Below are 14478 nucleotides of genomic sequence, written 5' to 3' on the forward strand. Positions count from 1 at the left end.
TAAAATATTCACATTCATTCATAATCAAACAGCAAACTTCTTCATCCTCTTCACTCTCTCTCAAAATTTAGAAAGTGTGTTCGGAGTTTTGAATACTAATCTCCGAATAATGGCCTCTCTGAAGCTGAAGCCCCACTCGCGGTACAGCTCGTACGACACGCGCTCCTCAACTCCTCGCACTTTTCCGACCCATCTTCATCCACTGAACAACTAAACAAGCAGCTCAAGCTGAACTCTTCATCTTCTTCTTCATCTTCAAGAGCACTCGTTGTCAAATCCTCCAAGCCGTCCGATCTGTCCTCCCACACCAAATCCAAGCCTTCAAATCCCAACTTAGCCACAATGGTGAAGAAGTTCATGGAGAAGAAGCCGTCGTCTTCTTCGTCGAAGGCGGTGAAGATGGTGATTCCGTCGGATGTGATTGCAGAGGACTTGAAGAAGACGGCGAGGAAAGGAACGAGCTTCAAAGGCTTGCATAAGAAGCTGTTTGGGGCTGGGAATGGGAATGAAACGACAGCCTTTGAGAGTAAGAAAAAGAAGGAGGTGAAGGCTTTGACTGAGGTGAAGGAGAACACGAGGACTTTGGCGATGGTGTTGAGGAGTGAGAGAGAGCTTCTGGGTATGAATAAGGAGCAAGAGATGGAGATTTCTCAGCTTAAGTTCATGCTTGAGGAGAAGAGCACAGAGGTCAGTGACTCAGTGGGTTTTTTTTTTTTTTTTTTTTAATTTCTTTTCTGGGAAATGCTCTGTTTGGATTGGGAGAAAGGGAGGGAAAAGAAAGTGGGAAATTTGGTTTGAACATTTTCTCTAATTTTTACAATTGCTATTATGAAATTCAACATGTCAATAGCTAAAAATAAAGAATTATTTTGTATGTAGCATTCCTCTTTGTCTAATTCATGACTGGTTACTAAGAATAGACAGGGAAAGAAAAGGACTTAAGTATGACTGTGGATAATTTTTTTTTTTTGGTTAACAAAAAAAAGTGCTTTCTGATTTATTTCAAGTTTTCAATTTTTGCTTCAAGTGTTTATCGTTCAACTAAGTAGTAGTAGAAGAGGTCGAGCCTTGGTGATAAATTACCGATTGTCCCAAAATCTTAAACTATTAAGAAATGGTAAATTTAATCACTTAACTATAATTCTAACACTCTTCCTCATGTGTGGCCTTAAATTCTACCTTAATAAGTAGAGCTCAATGCATGAAAATTTTAAAATTTTAAATGGGAGGTAGAGTGGAGACTTAGGAAATGGTGAATTTAATCACTTAATTATAATTCTAACAATCCCCAACAAGCTTGGGTCTAAACTCTCTCTTAATAACGGAACATGATGTGTGGTAATTTTAACATTTTAAATGAGAGGTAGAGTAGAGACAAGGATTAAACTTAGGATCTCTTGCTCTAATACCATGATAAGTTACTGATTGTCCCAAAATCATTTAACCATAATAGAACACTTGGTACGATGAGCTAATGGCAATTACCTTCCATCAAGAGTGATAGGTCATAAGCCTAAGTATGAGAATCAGTATCTTCAAAAAATAATATAGGGTGAATTTGTTTACCATTACCCCTTCTAAACCCTACGAAAAGTGAAAGTGTTGTAGTTTTGTATGCTAGGTACAGCCTTTTACTAATAGCAGTTCTAAAACAATAATTTAGCTGAGTGAACTTTGATTTTAGATGCCATAATTTCCAGACCCATGAAACAGTTCCTCAATCAATGCATGTTCTTTACATTTCACTATTAATTGCCATATCAAATCCGATTAAGTGCAAAGGGGCTAATCCAGAATGTATTGAAATGTATGCATTTTGTGGACATGAAGGGAAGAGGGCATTTGTAATTTGATGGTTTGTTTCTATGAGATTTGCAGGTTGAGAAGTTGAAGGATTTGTGTTTGAAGCAACGGGAAGAAATTAAGGCATTGAAGAGTGCCATACTATTCCCAGATGTTCTGAATTCTCAACTTCAAGGACTTCTAGAGAAGCAAAATTCAGAGTTGAAACAAGCGAAACAGCTCATCCCAACTCTCCAAAGGCAGGTCACTTCTCTCACAGGTCAACTACAATACCTTGCAGAAGATCTTGCTGAGGTATGATAAATGACAACACCTACATGGATACTCATTCTCTGCCAAACTAGTTGGTTTGGTGTTTCACAAACTATTGGGCTGCAGAAACTAGAGCAAACAATAAAAATTTAGAGTTTATGCATAAATATACATGATTTCACGACATAAGAAATAAATCATTACATATCCATGTTGTAAAATGACTATTAAGCTTCGCTACCAATATTTAATTAAGATTAAACTGTTAATTCTAGCTATTGAGTTGCCAATTGCTTGTGCTGATCTAATTACGTTGTCACTGCTGGATTCTTATACTATAAAGAAATCTCCAATCTTGTGCCTTTGTAAAGAACTAGGTTAGAGTTAGGGTTAATGAGTTGTCTCAAGTGGATTCTTGAGATTTGGATGCTAGGATTTTATGTTTAAGGGCCTTGGGTTTTTGGGTGCAGCTACGGAATTAGGGTAATTGATGTGTTTAGTGGGTTCTTGAAGTGGAAAGTATTTAGGTTTTGGATGGGAACACTTTGGGGTTTTGACATTAGTGATTAGTGATGGATTGCATAAAAGTGATGATGGTCTTGTGATTATTTAGAGAGAGTCACCACTTCCAATGATGAGACTTCTTCAAGAGAGACTCTACCTCCAAGAAAATCACCAAGAGAGAGAGTGAGAAACTAAGCAACAATTTGATTATTCCTCCATTCATCATTGAAGGTTACATTGCTCTTTATTTATACAATTCATGCCCTATTCTCATTGGCTCACTAATTGAGTACGTGCAATAAATAATATACACATCTGATTAATGTATTACATGTGCACTAACCCTAACTAATTCTATCTACTTAAAACTAACTCTTGAACTAACTTCAAGAATCAATCCAAGCTTGAATAATATGTTCAATTGAGCTCATGGTTGTCCAATAGAAACTTCCACATGTGCATGATCCTTGAAATTTGGCAACAAATGGAACATCTGGGGCAATCTGCACTCCAAGTGGGAACTGAACTGCCGATGGGACGATTCTATCTCCTGATTGGCAGTTCAACTCTTGATTGCTGAACCTACCCTATTTTGGCTCCTGACAACCTTCTAGAACCAGGTCTACTTGTTGTTTTCATTCCAATGTCAAAGAAAATTCGACTGATAAATAATGTGGCTAGTAAAATAAATTCTAAAGGTGAACTCTTGTCTTGCCAAAAGGAGCTTGTGCCTATTTGCAGCTCCAATGGTTCATTTATTGTCTTGACAACTAAAATTTGTGCCAATTTAATTGATATAAAACTTCTTAGAAAGTTGTGCATGCAATAAATTCTAGAATAGATGCTTCTTCAGTTTGCTAGTATGTGTGCAGCAGTATATTGAACATGATACTCATATCAATTACAACCAAGAAGTACAACCAAGAGTCAGATGATTATTTCAAATGGTGGCCCTGAACAAGATTAACCATTAATATTATGATTGAGGAATTATTCTTTTAACTTTAAGGGTTAAATTTATCTATTGGATTTGGACCCAACATGAGTATAGGCTTTTGTTATGAGATATTTTGCAAATTTAAAATGAAGATAATATTGCTGTATGTTGCTCTAAACATTTGCTTTTATTAGAAAGATTAGCATTTTTAATTTTTACTTTTTTATATATATATATTTATAGAGACTAACAATAATTCTTGAGCAGGTGAAAGCAGATAAACATTCAGCAAGAGCATGTTTCCAACATCATGGCAGTTCTCCAAGGACACCAATATATGATCTTGAACAGGCCTCTAATTCTTTGGTATGAATACTATAATAGAATGCAAATTTCAAGCTATGGCTATGTTTAATTTAGTTATTGTTAATGCTGGAGAGTCCATGATATAAGTTCTAGTGTTTGATTTACAGTAGGCATACTCATAGCAAAAACAAAAAAAGGCATGATTATCTTTTCTATTTCCTCCAAAACTTGAGAAACTAACTGCTTTACTTGGATTGAACTATCTTCTCTAGTCCATGTCTTAGCATCGTGACCTTTGAATTTTAATAATTTCAATAACACTGTCCAAAATTTATTTAGGACTTTAGCTCTGGTGATCCAACAACTCCTGGTAGTCCAGATGACATGTTCCTCAAGGATGTAAATCCCTGCTTAACACCCTATTGCGCCAAGTCAAAATCCAAAGTAAGCATGCAATACTAGATTCCATTTCTTTATACTGTCAATATACTCTAAGAGCACCTTTATGAGAGTCAAATTTATTGTCATTATTTTGCAGGAATTTGAGGCAACGGGCTATGATTCTCCAGAAGATGAATTCCTATTTGAAAACAATATGGAGATCGGATTTAACTCACGAGTGAGGAAGATGTCCAAGAGTTCTGATTGTTGCCAAAATGCCAATACAGGGAGCACAATGGCCAGAGCAGCTCGTAGATCAGATGAAACCAAATGCACATATGGAAAGCAAATGCACCATAAACTTTTCTAGATAATGTCAATCCCCCTTTTTTTGTTAAGCATTGATCTCATCTCTAGTTCTTTTCCTACCTGTATCAGTGTATTGACTGTAATTTTGGTTGGTATTAAATACATCATTTCGTATATTGTTAGAAAATTAAGCCTAAATGATGTTAATCTATTTGAGCAGTACATTGCCCCCCTTTTCAAATAGCAGACTATGCATGTTCTTAAACATAAGGTTCCAGTTCTATTCCCAGTTGTAAATGGTGTATTTAAAAAGCCTGTCAATAAAAGATGAGTGAAGTATAAGTTTGTTATTTTGTGAGAAATTGTGATTTTGAAACATGTTTTACAAGTCTAAATTCTTAAGCAGAAAGATATTGTGGCTGTGAGAATTTTTGTTAACAAATAATCGAACAGAAATGGGGAGCATGGATTGCTTATTATAAGATATATAGCATAGATATATTCTACATATCTGTAGCATGGGCCCACAACTCAGTTGACTTTGATCCCCTCATTTGCTTGGGCTTAATGTGGCCCTCGTTTTGTCCTTAAAAAAAAAGGGTTTTGTGGTTTGTCTTGTCATATTTGTCCGAGAGTATGGGCGTTCAAGGCCCACTGTGTATCATGTAAAAAAGAAAAAAGGAAAAACCATTGAACATTTTTTTTTTGTTTGAACAAATTTGAGGTTTGTAATTAATTTTTGTATTGTCGAATCACCTAAAGTTATGTTAGGTTTGTTTTTTTTATTTTTATTTTTTATTTATTTTTAAACCCTAATAATCTCAATGGCTATTTGGTATGCTTTTTTAGGCGGTGACATTGATGGGATGCTTCTGATGAATAGTTTGGTAACTACAAAAAACAAAAGCAAATTTGGATAAAACCACCTAAATCTTATCTGTAAATATTAATAGTGCTTTTGAAGGCAAATGACCCTCAAAATTTATTCCATGAAGTTATCCTATGTTATGTTTCTAGGTTTTGATCAACTCAATATATTTGTATTGCTTTTTTGCACACATATAAAAAAGGTAGTAACTAGTGTACAAAACTCTCATTATGATTTAGAAAAGATGATTGGTATTCTAATTTCTTTTGCAGATTTCTGTTTAGTTTTAAAAATGATTTGTGCTTTAATCAAGGACACACCCACACTAGGGCCCAAGGAGGCCTTGCCCCCTTGAGTTGCATAATTTTTTTTTTCTTTGTAAATATATGAGGGCATAATTCGAATTGGACCCGAGAAAGGAGGGTTGGGTTTGTTTAAGATAGCTGAGGGGAGGAAAGATACTTTTTTCAGGTTTATTTGGAATTAATTTGCATACAGCTCTATTTGGGCAGCTTAAACTCCTGTATATCTTCTTAATTGTAGATCTCTGAGACTCTGTGGTAGGTGGCTATTTTAACTAATTGCTCCTTTAAACCAAGGGTTGTGGGCTAGTCCTCACTATCAAAACATGTCGTAGGAAATAGGGAAAATTTTGTTGCACAGCATGATTCTCAACATATAGTGGTCCCTTGCCGCAAAAATATGGTAATAGGGTGATGCATGACACAAGTTGCTGCTTTGACAGTTTGTCTAAGTTTATAGTTAATGGTCTTTGGATGTGGCCTACTGACAAGTCAGAAAGCTTTGAACAAAATCAAAGTAACTTTGTGTAGTGCAAATTGATGGTGAGGATTGAGAAGACTGGGTGTTTGCTGCAAATAAATCATATAATTGCAGGGATACGCAGTGTGCAGTTAGAGAGATGAAGCCTATAGAGTTCCTTGGTGACAGCTGGTTTGGTTTTCTAAAAGCATCCCTACTAAAAGGATGCCTTCATTGCTTGGTTAGCTTTTCAGCATAAGCTTACAACCCACAATAGTCTGGTTTCTTGGGGTACAGAGGATACTTCTATGCTCTTTTGCAATGGAAGAATCGAATCCAGAGATCGTCTTTATTTTGATTGTCCCATCTCTAAAATGATTTGGATGCAGATTCTGACTAGGGGCAGGCGGGTTGGGTCAGGGAGTGATTAGGCTCTGAAGAAATTGAATGGGAAGATTTTTCAGAAGAGACCATATGCAAACTGGCTCTTGATGCTACTATGTCTGATGTTAGATATTTTCTATTTTGGTCTAGGAATGTTAAGAATTTGATTCTAAACAAAACCTTGTGCTGTTCATGATGGCTTCATGTTTCTCTTGCAAACTTTCTGTTTTGTTGACAGTGGTCTAGGTGCTGTTGCTTGTATAGTGTTGGCTGTTATGCGCAGCTGGTTGCTGCTTCTTGTTCTGTTTCTCATCCTTCATCATAATTTTTTTAAAAACCCTGGAATGGAAACAATACAAAATGAACTGGACAACGATACTGCTTTATTATTGCAAAGAAGGAAGCAAAGATGTTCTAACTTCACTACATGGTACACTGATGTCTTTGAAGACGTCCATATTACACCAAATTTCCCTCTGCTCTTACTCAGGCCATCCCACCTTACACCAAACTTCCTTCTGCTCTTGCTCAGGCCATCCCACCGCTTGAAGCTGTCCTTATTATCTGAAAGAGGGCTGCCAACAAAAATGATCAGGGGAAATCAAGTGATCAATTGCGTGTTAAAAAAGGGCAACTTAATCACCTAAGAAAATCTAATGTCTATGCATATTAACTTTGATACTATTCACCAGTTCAGTAACTCTAGGTCCAAAAATAAATGCCCCCCCGATCGATTCTGTAATCTTATCCCACTAGTATGCATCAAGGGTTCACAGAATTTAGAATAAGCAAAATTAAAAACTCACACCCCTATATGCTACCAAATATTATGTTCTTGACCTGTAAAGTTGCAACAAGCAGGTAATATCAATGTGAATGATAAACATTAGAATGCACATATTTTTAGCATGCTCCAGAGTTACATTAATGTTACTCAAACCCACACATCATAAATTAGTTCTATAGCCTACATCCCTATCAGAATTACAAGAGAAAAGAAGTAACCACTAGATAAAGTTCACAATGTTACACAATAGCATGTTTATTGGACACAGATTTTCATTTTTTTAGCAAGTTCATGCAACAACTTTATGTCACAGTAGACTCAAAAACGTCTCTGCCAAGATATGGTAAATATAAAACATGTGGAAAATTGAATAAGAGCCCCTTCACCCCCAATCCCCCAGAAATGCTATTAAGGAACATTAATAATATCTCAACAACAAGAAGTTAGAAAGGCCATACATGATCCAATGACAACAAAGACAAAGAAACCAAGAACGATAGGCCCAACTGGGTAGTCATATCCCTTCTTTGAAGTGGTTTCAGGCACTAATCCCCTATTTGTGATGTTCTTCTGAAACTTTGCCACTTTCCTCTCAGAAAGGCGCTTTGAAGTAGTCTGTCAAATCCATAAAACAAGCAATACACGTTTCCATAAGAACTATGAACCACTGAAATTAACAAACATCTAAACTCCTGTAATCTTTCTGCTTATACCAAAATTCAAATTACCTCCAAAAAAGAAAAACAAAAAACATCACACAAAGAAACAATCATTTGACATTCAACCTAACAGCCAAACCTTACTACCAAAAATTTTGAGGTCGGCACCGAATCCTTTGCAGACTAATCAGGGATAGGCACAGTATTCTATTTGGCATTCAACCCATATACGAAAAATCGTTGAAAGCACCAACTGTTGTTCCTAAGAACATAAAATAAATTTCATAATCTTCAAATTTAATTAAAAAGAGGACTTTCTCAGCACCAAAGACCAAACCACACTCTACAACAGCATAGATAGTACTAGGATTCAATCATATATTTAAGTTCAAGCATTCACATAGAAAGGGGCTAACTTGTTTCTCTCACTAATCCTATCCATCCATCCATCCAGGACCAAACCAACATAGAAAAGTCACATAAACACACTTTATTTTAATCAAATTACAAAGCATTTGATAGTGTGCAAAGCTATTTCCTTTTAAGCTTATTCATCCTAGAAATTAAAAAAATTAGAAAAGAAAAAACAGAATTAACATGCAACTGTGATTTTTCTTTGAAATTAAGGTCAGCAGTAATATACTAAAATCACAAATCAGAAAAGCAAGAAGGAAAAAAAAAAAATAGAACATAAATTTTGAGAAATTGGCAAAAAAAAAAAAAAAAAAACCCTTTACAGACTGAATGGAACCAAAGAGAATTTGATTAGAATCTAGAGAGATTAAAATGGCAGAGAGAAATGAGGAGGAGGAAATCTAGGAATTTTACAGACTTCTTACCATTTTGCGTTTTTGGGCGTTGAAGGAAAACTGAGAAGCCTGAAAAAGTGGCTTTATTTTTATTTATTTTTCATTTTTTAGGGAAACCTAGGACTTTATATATTCCTTGTTCTAGTAATACGTGTCGGAACAGAACGTATCGAGTTTTTTTTTTTTTTTTTTGCTGAATAAGTATCAGTTTTATTTATTTATTCATTTATTATGGCATAAGATCTATGTTTTTATTTAGCCCTTATTTAGAGGAAAGAATGGAACAGAGTAAAGAGAATAATTTTAGAATATTTTTAATTTTATTTGTTTGAGAGTTTTAATAGAGGAAATGAAAACTCTATTCATTTATTTGAGAGTTTAAGTAGGAGAGAATATAATAAGTAGAAGGGAACACTTAGGCCTTGTTTGGGAGGAGGGAATGAAATAGAAATAAATGAAAAGAATCATTTTAGAATGTTTTTCCATTCCCTTATTTGAGAGTTTAAATGGAAGGAAATTGAATGGGTAGGAGGGAATATTCATTCTTCTCTATTTTCTTAAAACCTCAAATTTTCATTTCCCTGAAATTGGGAGGAATGTGAGAGAATGAAATTAGATTTAATGATTTTTTTACTAGAAGTCCAAAAATATCCTTATATATTCAACTCTTTATTTTAAAATAGGGATCTAATGGTAATATTGTTATAAAATGATTACATTCCATTTCATCAATACTGCTCCCAAACAAAATTACTTACATTCCATTTATTTTCATTTCTTTATTTTAAACATCTAATCAAGGTTACTTAATTCTATTCCATTCCATTCTTTTCCCTTACTTAAATACATTTCATTCCATTCCATTCCATTCTTTTCTATTCCCTTATGATCATTCCATTCCCTTCCCTTATGAACTCCCAAGTGGAGATTTTCTTTCTATTTCCTTAAAACCTTAAATTTTCATTCTCCTTGAAATTAGGAGAATTTAGAGTGAATAAAATTAGTAATGAAATTAGGAGTGACAATTAAATTATAAACTCTTGTTAAATGATATATGTCTTACACCGTATGAAGCCACTTTAGATTGCATCTATCCTCTAATTTCATTATCTTAAATTATAATCTCATTATAAGACTTTTGCAAGAGCATCCACAGCAGCTGTGGTATAATTTATGACATTTTGCCACACCAAAGACCTACTTTATTATTTTACCACATCATTTTACAACATCCCATTTATCAGATGTTTTATATTTACTATATATTAAAATAATATAAACAACACAATAAAATAATATATCTAACATAATAAATAACAACCACAACACTGCTGCTGCCGCTGCCACCATCACCACCACCGTGGCAACCACAATCCATTGCAAAACAAAAAACTGAAAACAAAACTACCACCACAACCATTGTCATCAATAACCCACCACAAAACCCATTAAAACACACGTAACCAAACCCAGAAAACACAGCAACTCAAACCCAGAAAACACAACCAAAACCCACTAGCACCGGCAACCTAAACCCACGAAACTACTAGCACCGCCAACCCAAAGCCATGAATCCACTTGCATCGACAACCAAAACCCACTAGCACGGGCAACCCACGATTCTGATCTCACCTCAACGTCGATCTTCATGGCTTCGCCGTCCCTGGCACCAAGCTTTACCTCGCCTCCATCGTCGATTCCTTTGTTCTTTCTGGGTTTGTGATGATTCCATTTCTGGGTTTTGTTTTGAACAGGGAATTGGAGTTTGATTTGAGGTGCAAAGAGAGAAGAAAGAAGATTTTTGGGTTTGATTTGAGGAAAGAACAGCAGTTGGGAAAGAACACCAGTTGGAGAGAGAGACAGATTGTGAGGAGAGAGAAAAAATCAATTAAAAAAGTGAGAGGAGAGAGAAAAGCTAATAAAAACAAATATTCTGGTTTACCATTTGTGTTTGTACTATTGCAAATTTGCAACGGTACAGACAGAAATGGTATAATTTTGGCATATATTCTGATGGAAGGTTTTTTTTTTTTTTTTTTTTTTTTTTTTTTTTTTTGTTGTATTTGGTGTGCTAAATGTGCCAAATATTTGGCATTTGGCACATCTGCTATGGGTGTTCTAAGACATATATCTTTGAAACCTTTCAATCTGGCTCTTTTGGCGAAACAAGGTTAGCGGCTTTAGATGGCTCAAAATTCACTTGTGTACAATTTCTTCATGGCAAGATACTTTAAAAACTGTGATTTTGTTTAGGCTTTGTTGGGGAATAGGCCATCGTATGTTTGGAAAAGCATTATGGCGGCTCAAGAGGTTGTCAAGAAAGGTATCAGATGGCGTGTTGGGAATGGGCAGAGTATTCGAATCTGGGATGATAAGTGGGTACCGAATTCATCCTCGAACAAGGTTGTCTCTCCTAGAAGTCTACTTCCATAGGTCTATATGGTTAGTGATCTTATTGATTTGGATAATAAAAGCTGGAATTTGGATATACTTAAACTTGTTTTCCTTCCTTTTGAGCCTAGAAGATATGGGTGGAATTCGATTGAGCAATAGGCTAAGGATAGGCAAATATGGGCAGAGACTACAAATGGGTTATTTTCGTTAGAAGTGCTTATAAGGTTGCGTTGGACTTGGATAGGAATGATGTAGGTGGCTTTACTTCGAATGAAGGCAGCATGCGTCTTTTCTAGAGGAAAACTTTCGAAAATCCAAGTTCCTTATAAATTTAGACACTTTGCTTGGAGAGCTGCACATGATATTCTACCAACAAAAGTTAATCTATTTCATAAATATGTTCTTCTGGATTGTACTTGTGAGAAGTGTGGAGTCAATTCTGAATCTTTGCTTCATCTATTCTGGGAGTGTCCTAAGGCTCGTGAAACATAGGCTTTATCCAGTCTTTTTCACTCCTTGTCTTCATTGTACTTATGGAGTTTCATGGATTTTCTATTGTATGTGTAAATGGAGGCTAAGTGGACAGGAGAGGATTCAACAATGGTGGTCTCAATTGTATGGGCTCTATGGATAAATAAGAATGAGGTTAGACATGGTGTTTCAAGAAAGAATGGGAAGCAATTGATCCAATGGTGCACGCATTATTTGGAGGAATATTGGGTAGCTTTGGTTGTTTAGTTGAAGTTTTATAGCCTTTGGAGTCAAAGTGGTTACTACCATTAGCCCTTTCATACAAGACTAATGCGGATGGGGCGATTTTCTTGAATAGAAAAGAAGCTGGGCTATTTGTTATTATCTGAGATCATACGGGAAATTTTATTGTTGGTTTGAGTAAGAAGCTCCAGGTTCCAATGGGGGCTATTGAAGTTGAAGCCAATGCTTTTGAGACTGGTATTGTGTTTGCAGAGGAAATGGGCTTCCAAGACTTTGTGTTAGAAGGCGACTCTTTGATCATAGTCCAGGCCTTGTGTGAGAATTCCCCAGCTTCTTCATCGGTGGCTCCTTTGATTTATGGGGTGCTAGCTGCTTCCTATGAGTTCGATAATGTTATAGTCTCTCAAATTTGTAGACAAGACAATAAGCCTGCTCACCTTTTAGCTAAACATGCTTTAGGTATTAATGACTTTTCTATTTGGATTGAAGAAAGTTTTTATTTTCTAGAATAAGATTTTCTCCATGATGTATTTACTGCTTTTATTTCTAAACGAAGTCTTTTGTCCTTTTCATTAAAAAAGAAAAAAGAGAAGTTTTAATTGTCACGTTCTAGTTGTTCTAAGTTATAACAAAAAGTAGGAACATCTCATATTCAAATATTTCTCTTACAACTATTGAAATATCACAAAAGACATGACATTTAAATAAGTTGAAATAGTTCTATACCAAAATATTCCATTACAATGGACAAATTAAAATAGAGTCTACAATGATATCAAAACTTTGGTTTGTAGGTTTTTTTGTCATATAAATTAAACAATATCGAAAAAGCAAGTCTGTGAGGCTTGGTTTAGGAGAACATATTAGTATCTGCATTGGTGTTTCATATCCAATAAGTGGTTGACACCAATCCAAAAAAAAAAAAACCAGCTCAACTTAGTCTACCAATACAAGCCGAAGGACAATTTCGTCCCTAAAAATATTTCAAACTTGCCACTTATTTTCTCTCTTTTTGATACTGTATTTTGTCTGGCTCTAAATTTCAATAGAAGTTTTGACCTAATTTTTTGTTGATTTCATCAATTTTTATGCGGTTGAATACATTTAAGAGTTGAGTTTTATTGGAAATATAACCATGAGATGATATTATATTTGGAGCTATGTTTAGAATCATGGAATTCCCTTTAATTCAAGGAAAATACCAAATTTGCATTTTAATTGTGAAAAAGTACTTAATTTTCTATGGAATGCTTGCTAAATTCTAGTTTAATTTCCATGAAAAATTGGTATTAAATATACCATTTGAGATTCTTTTATTGAGCATGCCATTAAAGTTTGATCATATTGATTAAGGAATTTAACTAATTTTTATAAATTACGTATCCGGTTTTTATTTGGGTCCAATTACTTTTTCATATTTGGTCCCTTTATTTTTATTAGGTCATATACATGGTTTATTTAAAGATCAAGTTAATTTCGTTTAATTTATGATTATGTCAAGTTTTATTCATAATTGTTGATTTAAGGTCTAGTGCATTGCAGTCTAGGTTTTATCCACTGCCTAGGTGAATCAAGGTCTCTCTCAAAGGGTGACACGTCACATTCTTATCTACTTCCATTCCTATTCAGTATTCACATTCCGCTAAAACCCAAGGGGACCCCATATTTTCATCTTTTTCTAAGGGACTAAAGAAGGATCTGGCCCCCTTCCCCTTGGGAGGGCACAACCCCCAAAGAATTCTTCCTGTGTCCCATGGTTGGTCCTCAGCTTCTACCTTAAAAACCCCAACATCCAACATCGCAAAATCCCAAGCAAAAGTCCCCATTTTTCCTTCACCTACCCGAAGCTCCAAAACCCATTTTCAGCCCTTTCCTTTATCACAAAATATGCCACAAAAGAGCTCCTAAAAATAAACAAGAAAACCACTTTCCTGACTCAAAAACCACATAAAAATCTCTCATTTCTTCCATTTACACCAACACACAGACAGCCCTCCTATGAATCCAATGTTACCAATGTGTATCCCTAAACATTAGTAAAAGTCAAGGAGATTCCACCAAACGGTTCAAAGCTAAAACCAGATCCCTCACCGCTATCTGCCCCCAAGGCAGAAAGTCATATTGTCATCCCTCCGCGAGGAAAGACCAATAAAACAGGCCCCTTCAGGAGCTGAATCCTAAACCGTCACTACAAGCATTTAGTTGCTTTTGTTTAGATGGAAGGAGATGGGAAGAAAGAAGTGGAGAGGAGAGAAAAAGGCGAACAAAAGCACCCCAAATATAAGCCTTCGGCTGGTCAATAATCAGCAAATATTGAGGGTTGAGATCTATTGGCATCCTAATATAATTCCACAAGGCCAGTCGAGCAGTAATTGATGCTTCGCATCTCATAATAGCAGGCATTTGCAGCACAATCCTGCAAAGGGTTTCTGTTGCCAAAATATTAGGGTGAACCCAGATGTGTTCAAGCTTGTTGCTCTATTAAAAGTCTGCCTTTTGTATTTCGCATTTTTGTCAATGGCTTTCACAATTGCCAGTCTGAGATATGCACACATCACTTAATTGTGGTTTGCAGCTTTATGTCAGTTTTATACAATTTCTCCTCTTTA

The 14478-nt window shown here is 35.4% G+C and overlaps 2 protein-coding genes across 2 annotated transcripts; one reads left to right on the forward strand and one right to left on the reverse strand.

The window, feature by feature from the left end:
- LOC111995605 (uncharacterized) lies at nt 1–4842 on the forward strand. The gene is given in 6 exon segments (XM_024027517.2): nt 1–167; nt 170–687; nt 1879–2097; nt 3764–3862; nt 4142–4246; nt 4341–4842. Coding segments are annotated over 6 exon segments (1212 nt in total). The 5' UTR covers nt 1–109; the 3' UTR covers nt 4554–4842.
- Nucleotides 4843–6867: 2025 nt separating this feature from the next.
- Nucleotides 6868–8923, reverse strand: LOC111995602 (uncharacterized). The gene is made up of 3 exons (XM_024027514.2): nt 8792–8923; nt 7752–7908; nt 6868–7081 (listed from the first exon to the last, which is right to left on the reverse strand). Exons 1-3 carry the CDS (start codon nt 8792–8794, stop codon nt 7035–7037), a joined length of 207 nt encoding a protein of 68 aa, XP_023883282.2. The 5' UTR covers nt 8795–8923; the 3' UTR covers nt 6868–7034.
- Nucleotides 8924–14478: the final 5555 nt, after the last annotated feature.

The sequence above is a fragment of the Quercus suber genome, unplaced genomic scaffold (assembly GCF_002906115.3).
Source record: "Quercus suber isolate HL8 unplaced genomic scaffold, Cork oak 2.0 scaffold_193, whole genome shotgun sequence".
Lineage (NCBI taxonomy): Eukaryota > Viridiplantae > Streptophyta > Magnoliopsida > Fagales > Fagaceae > Quercus > Quercus suber.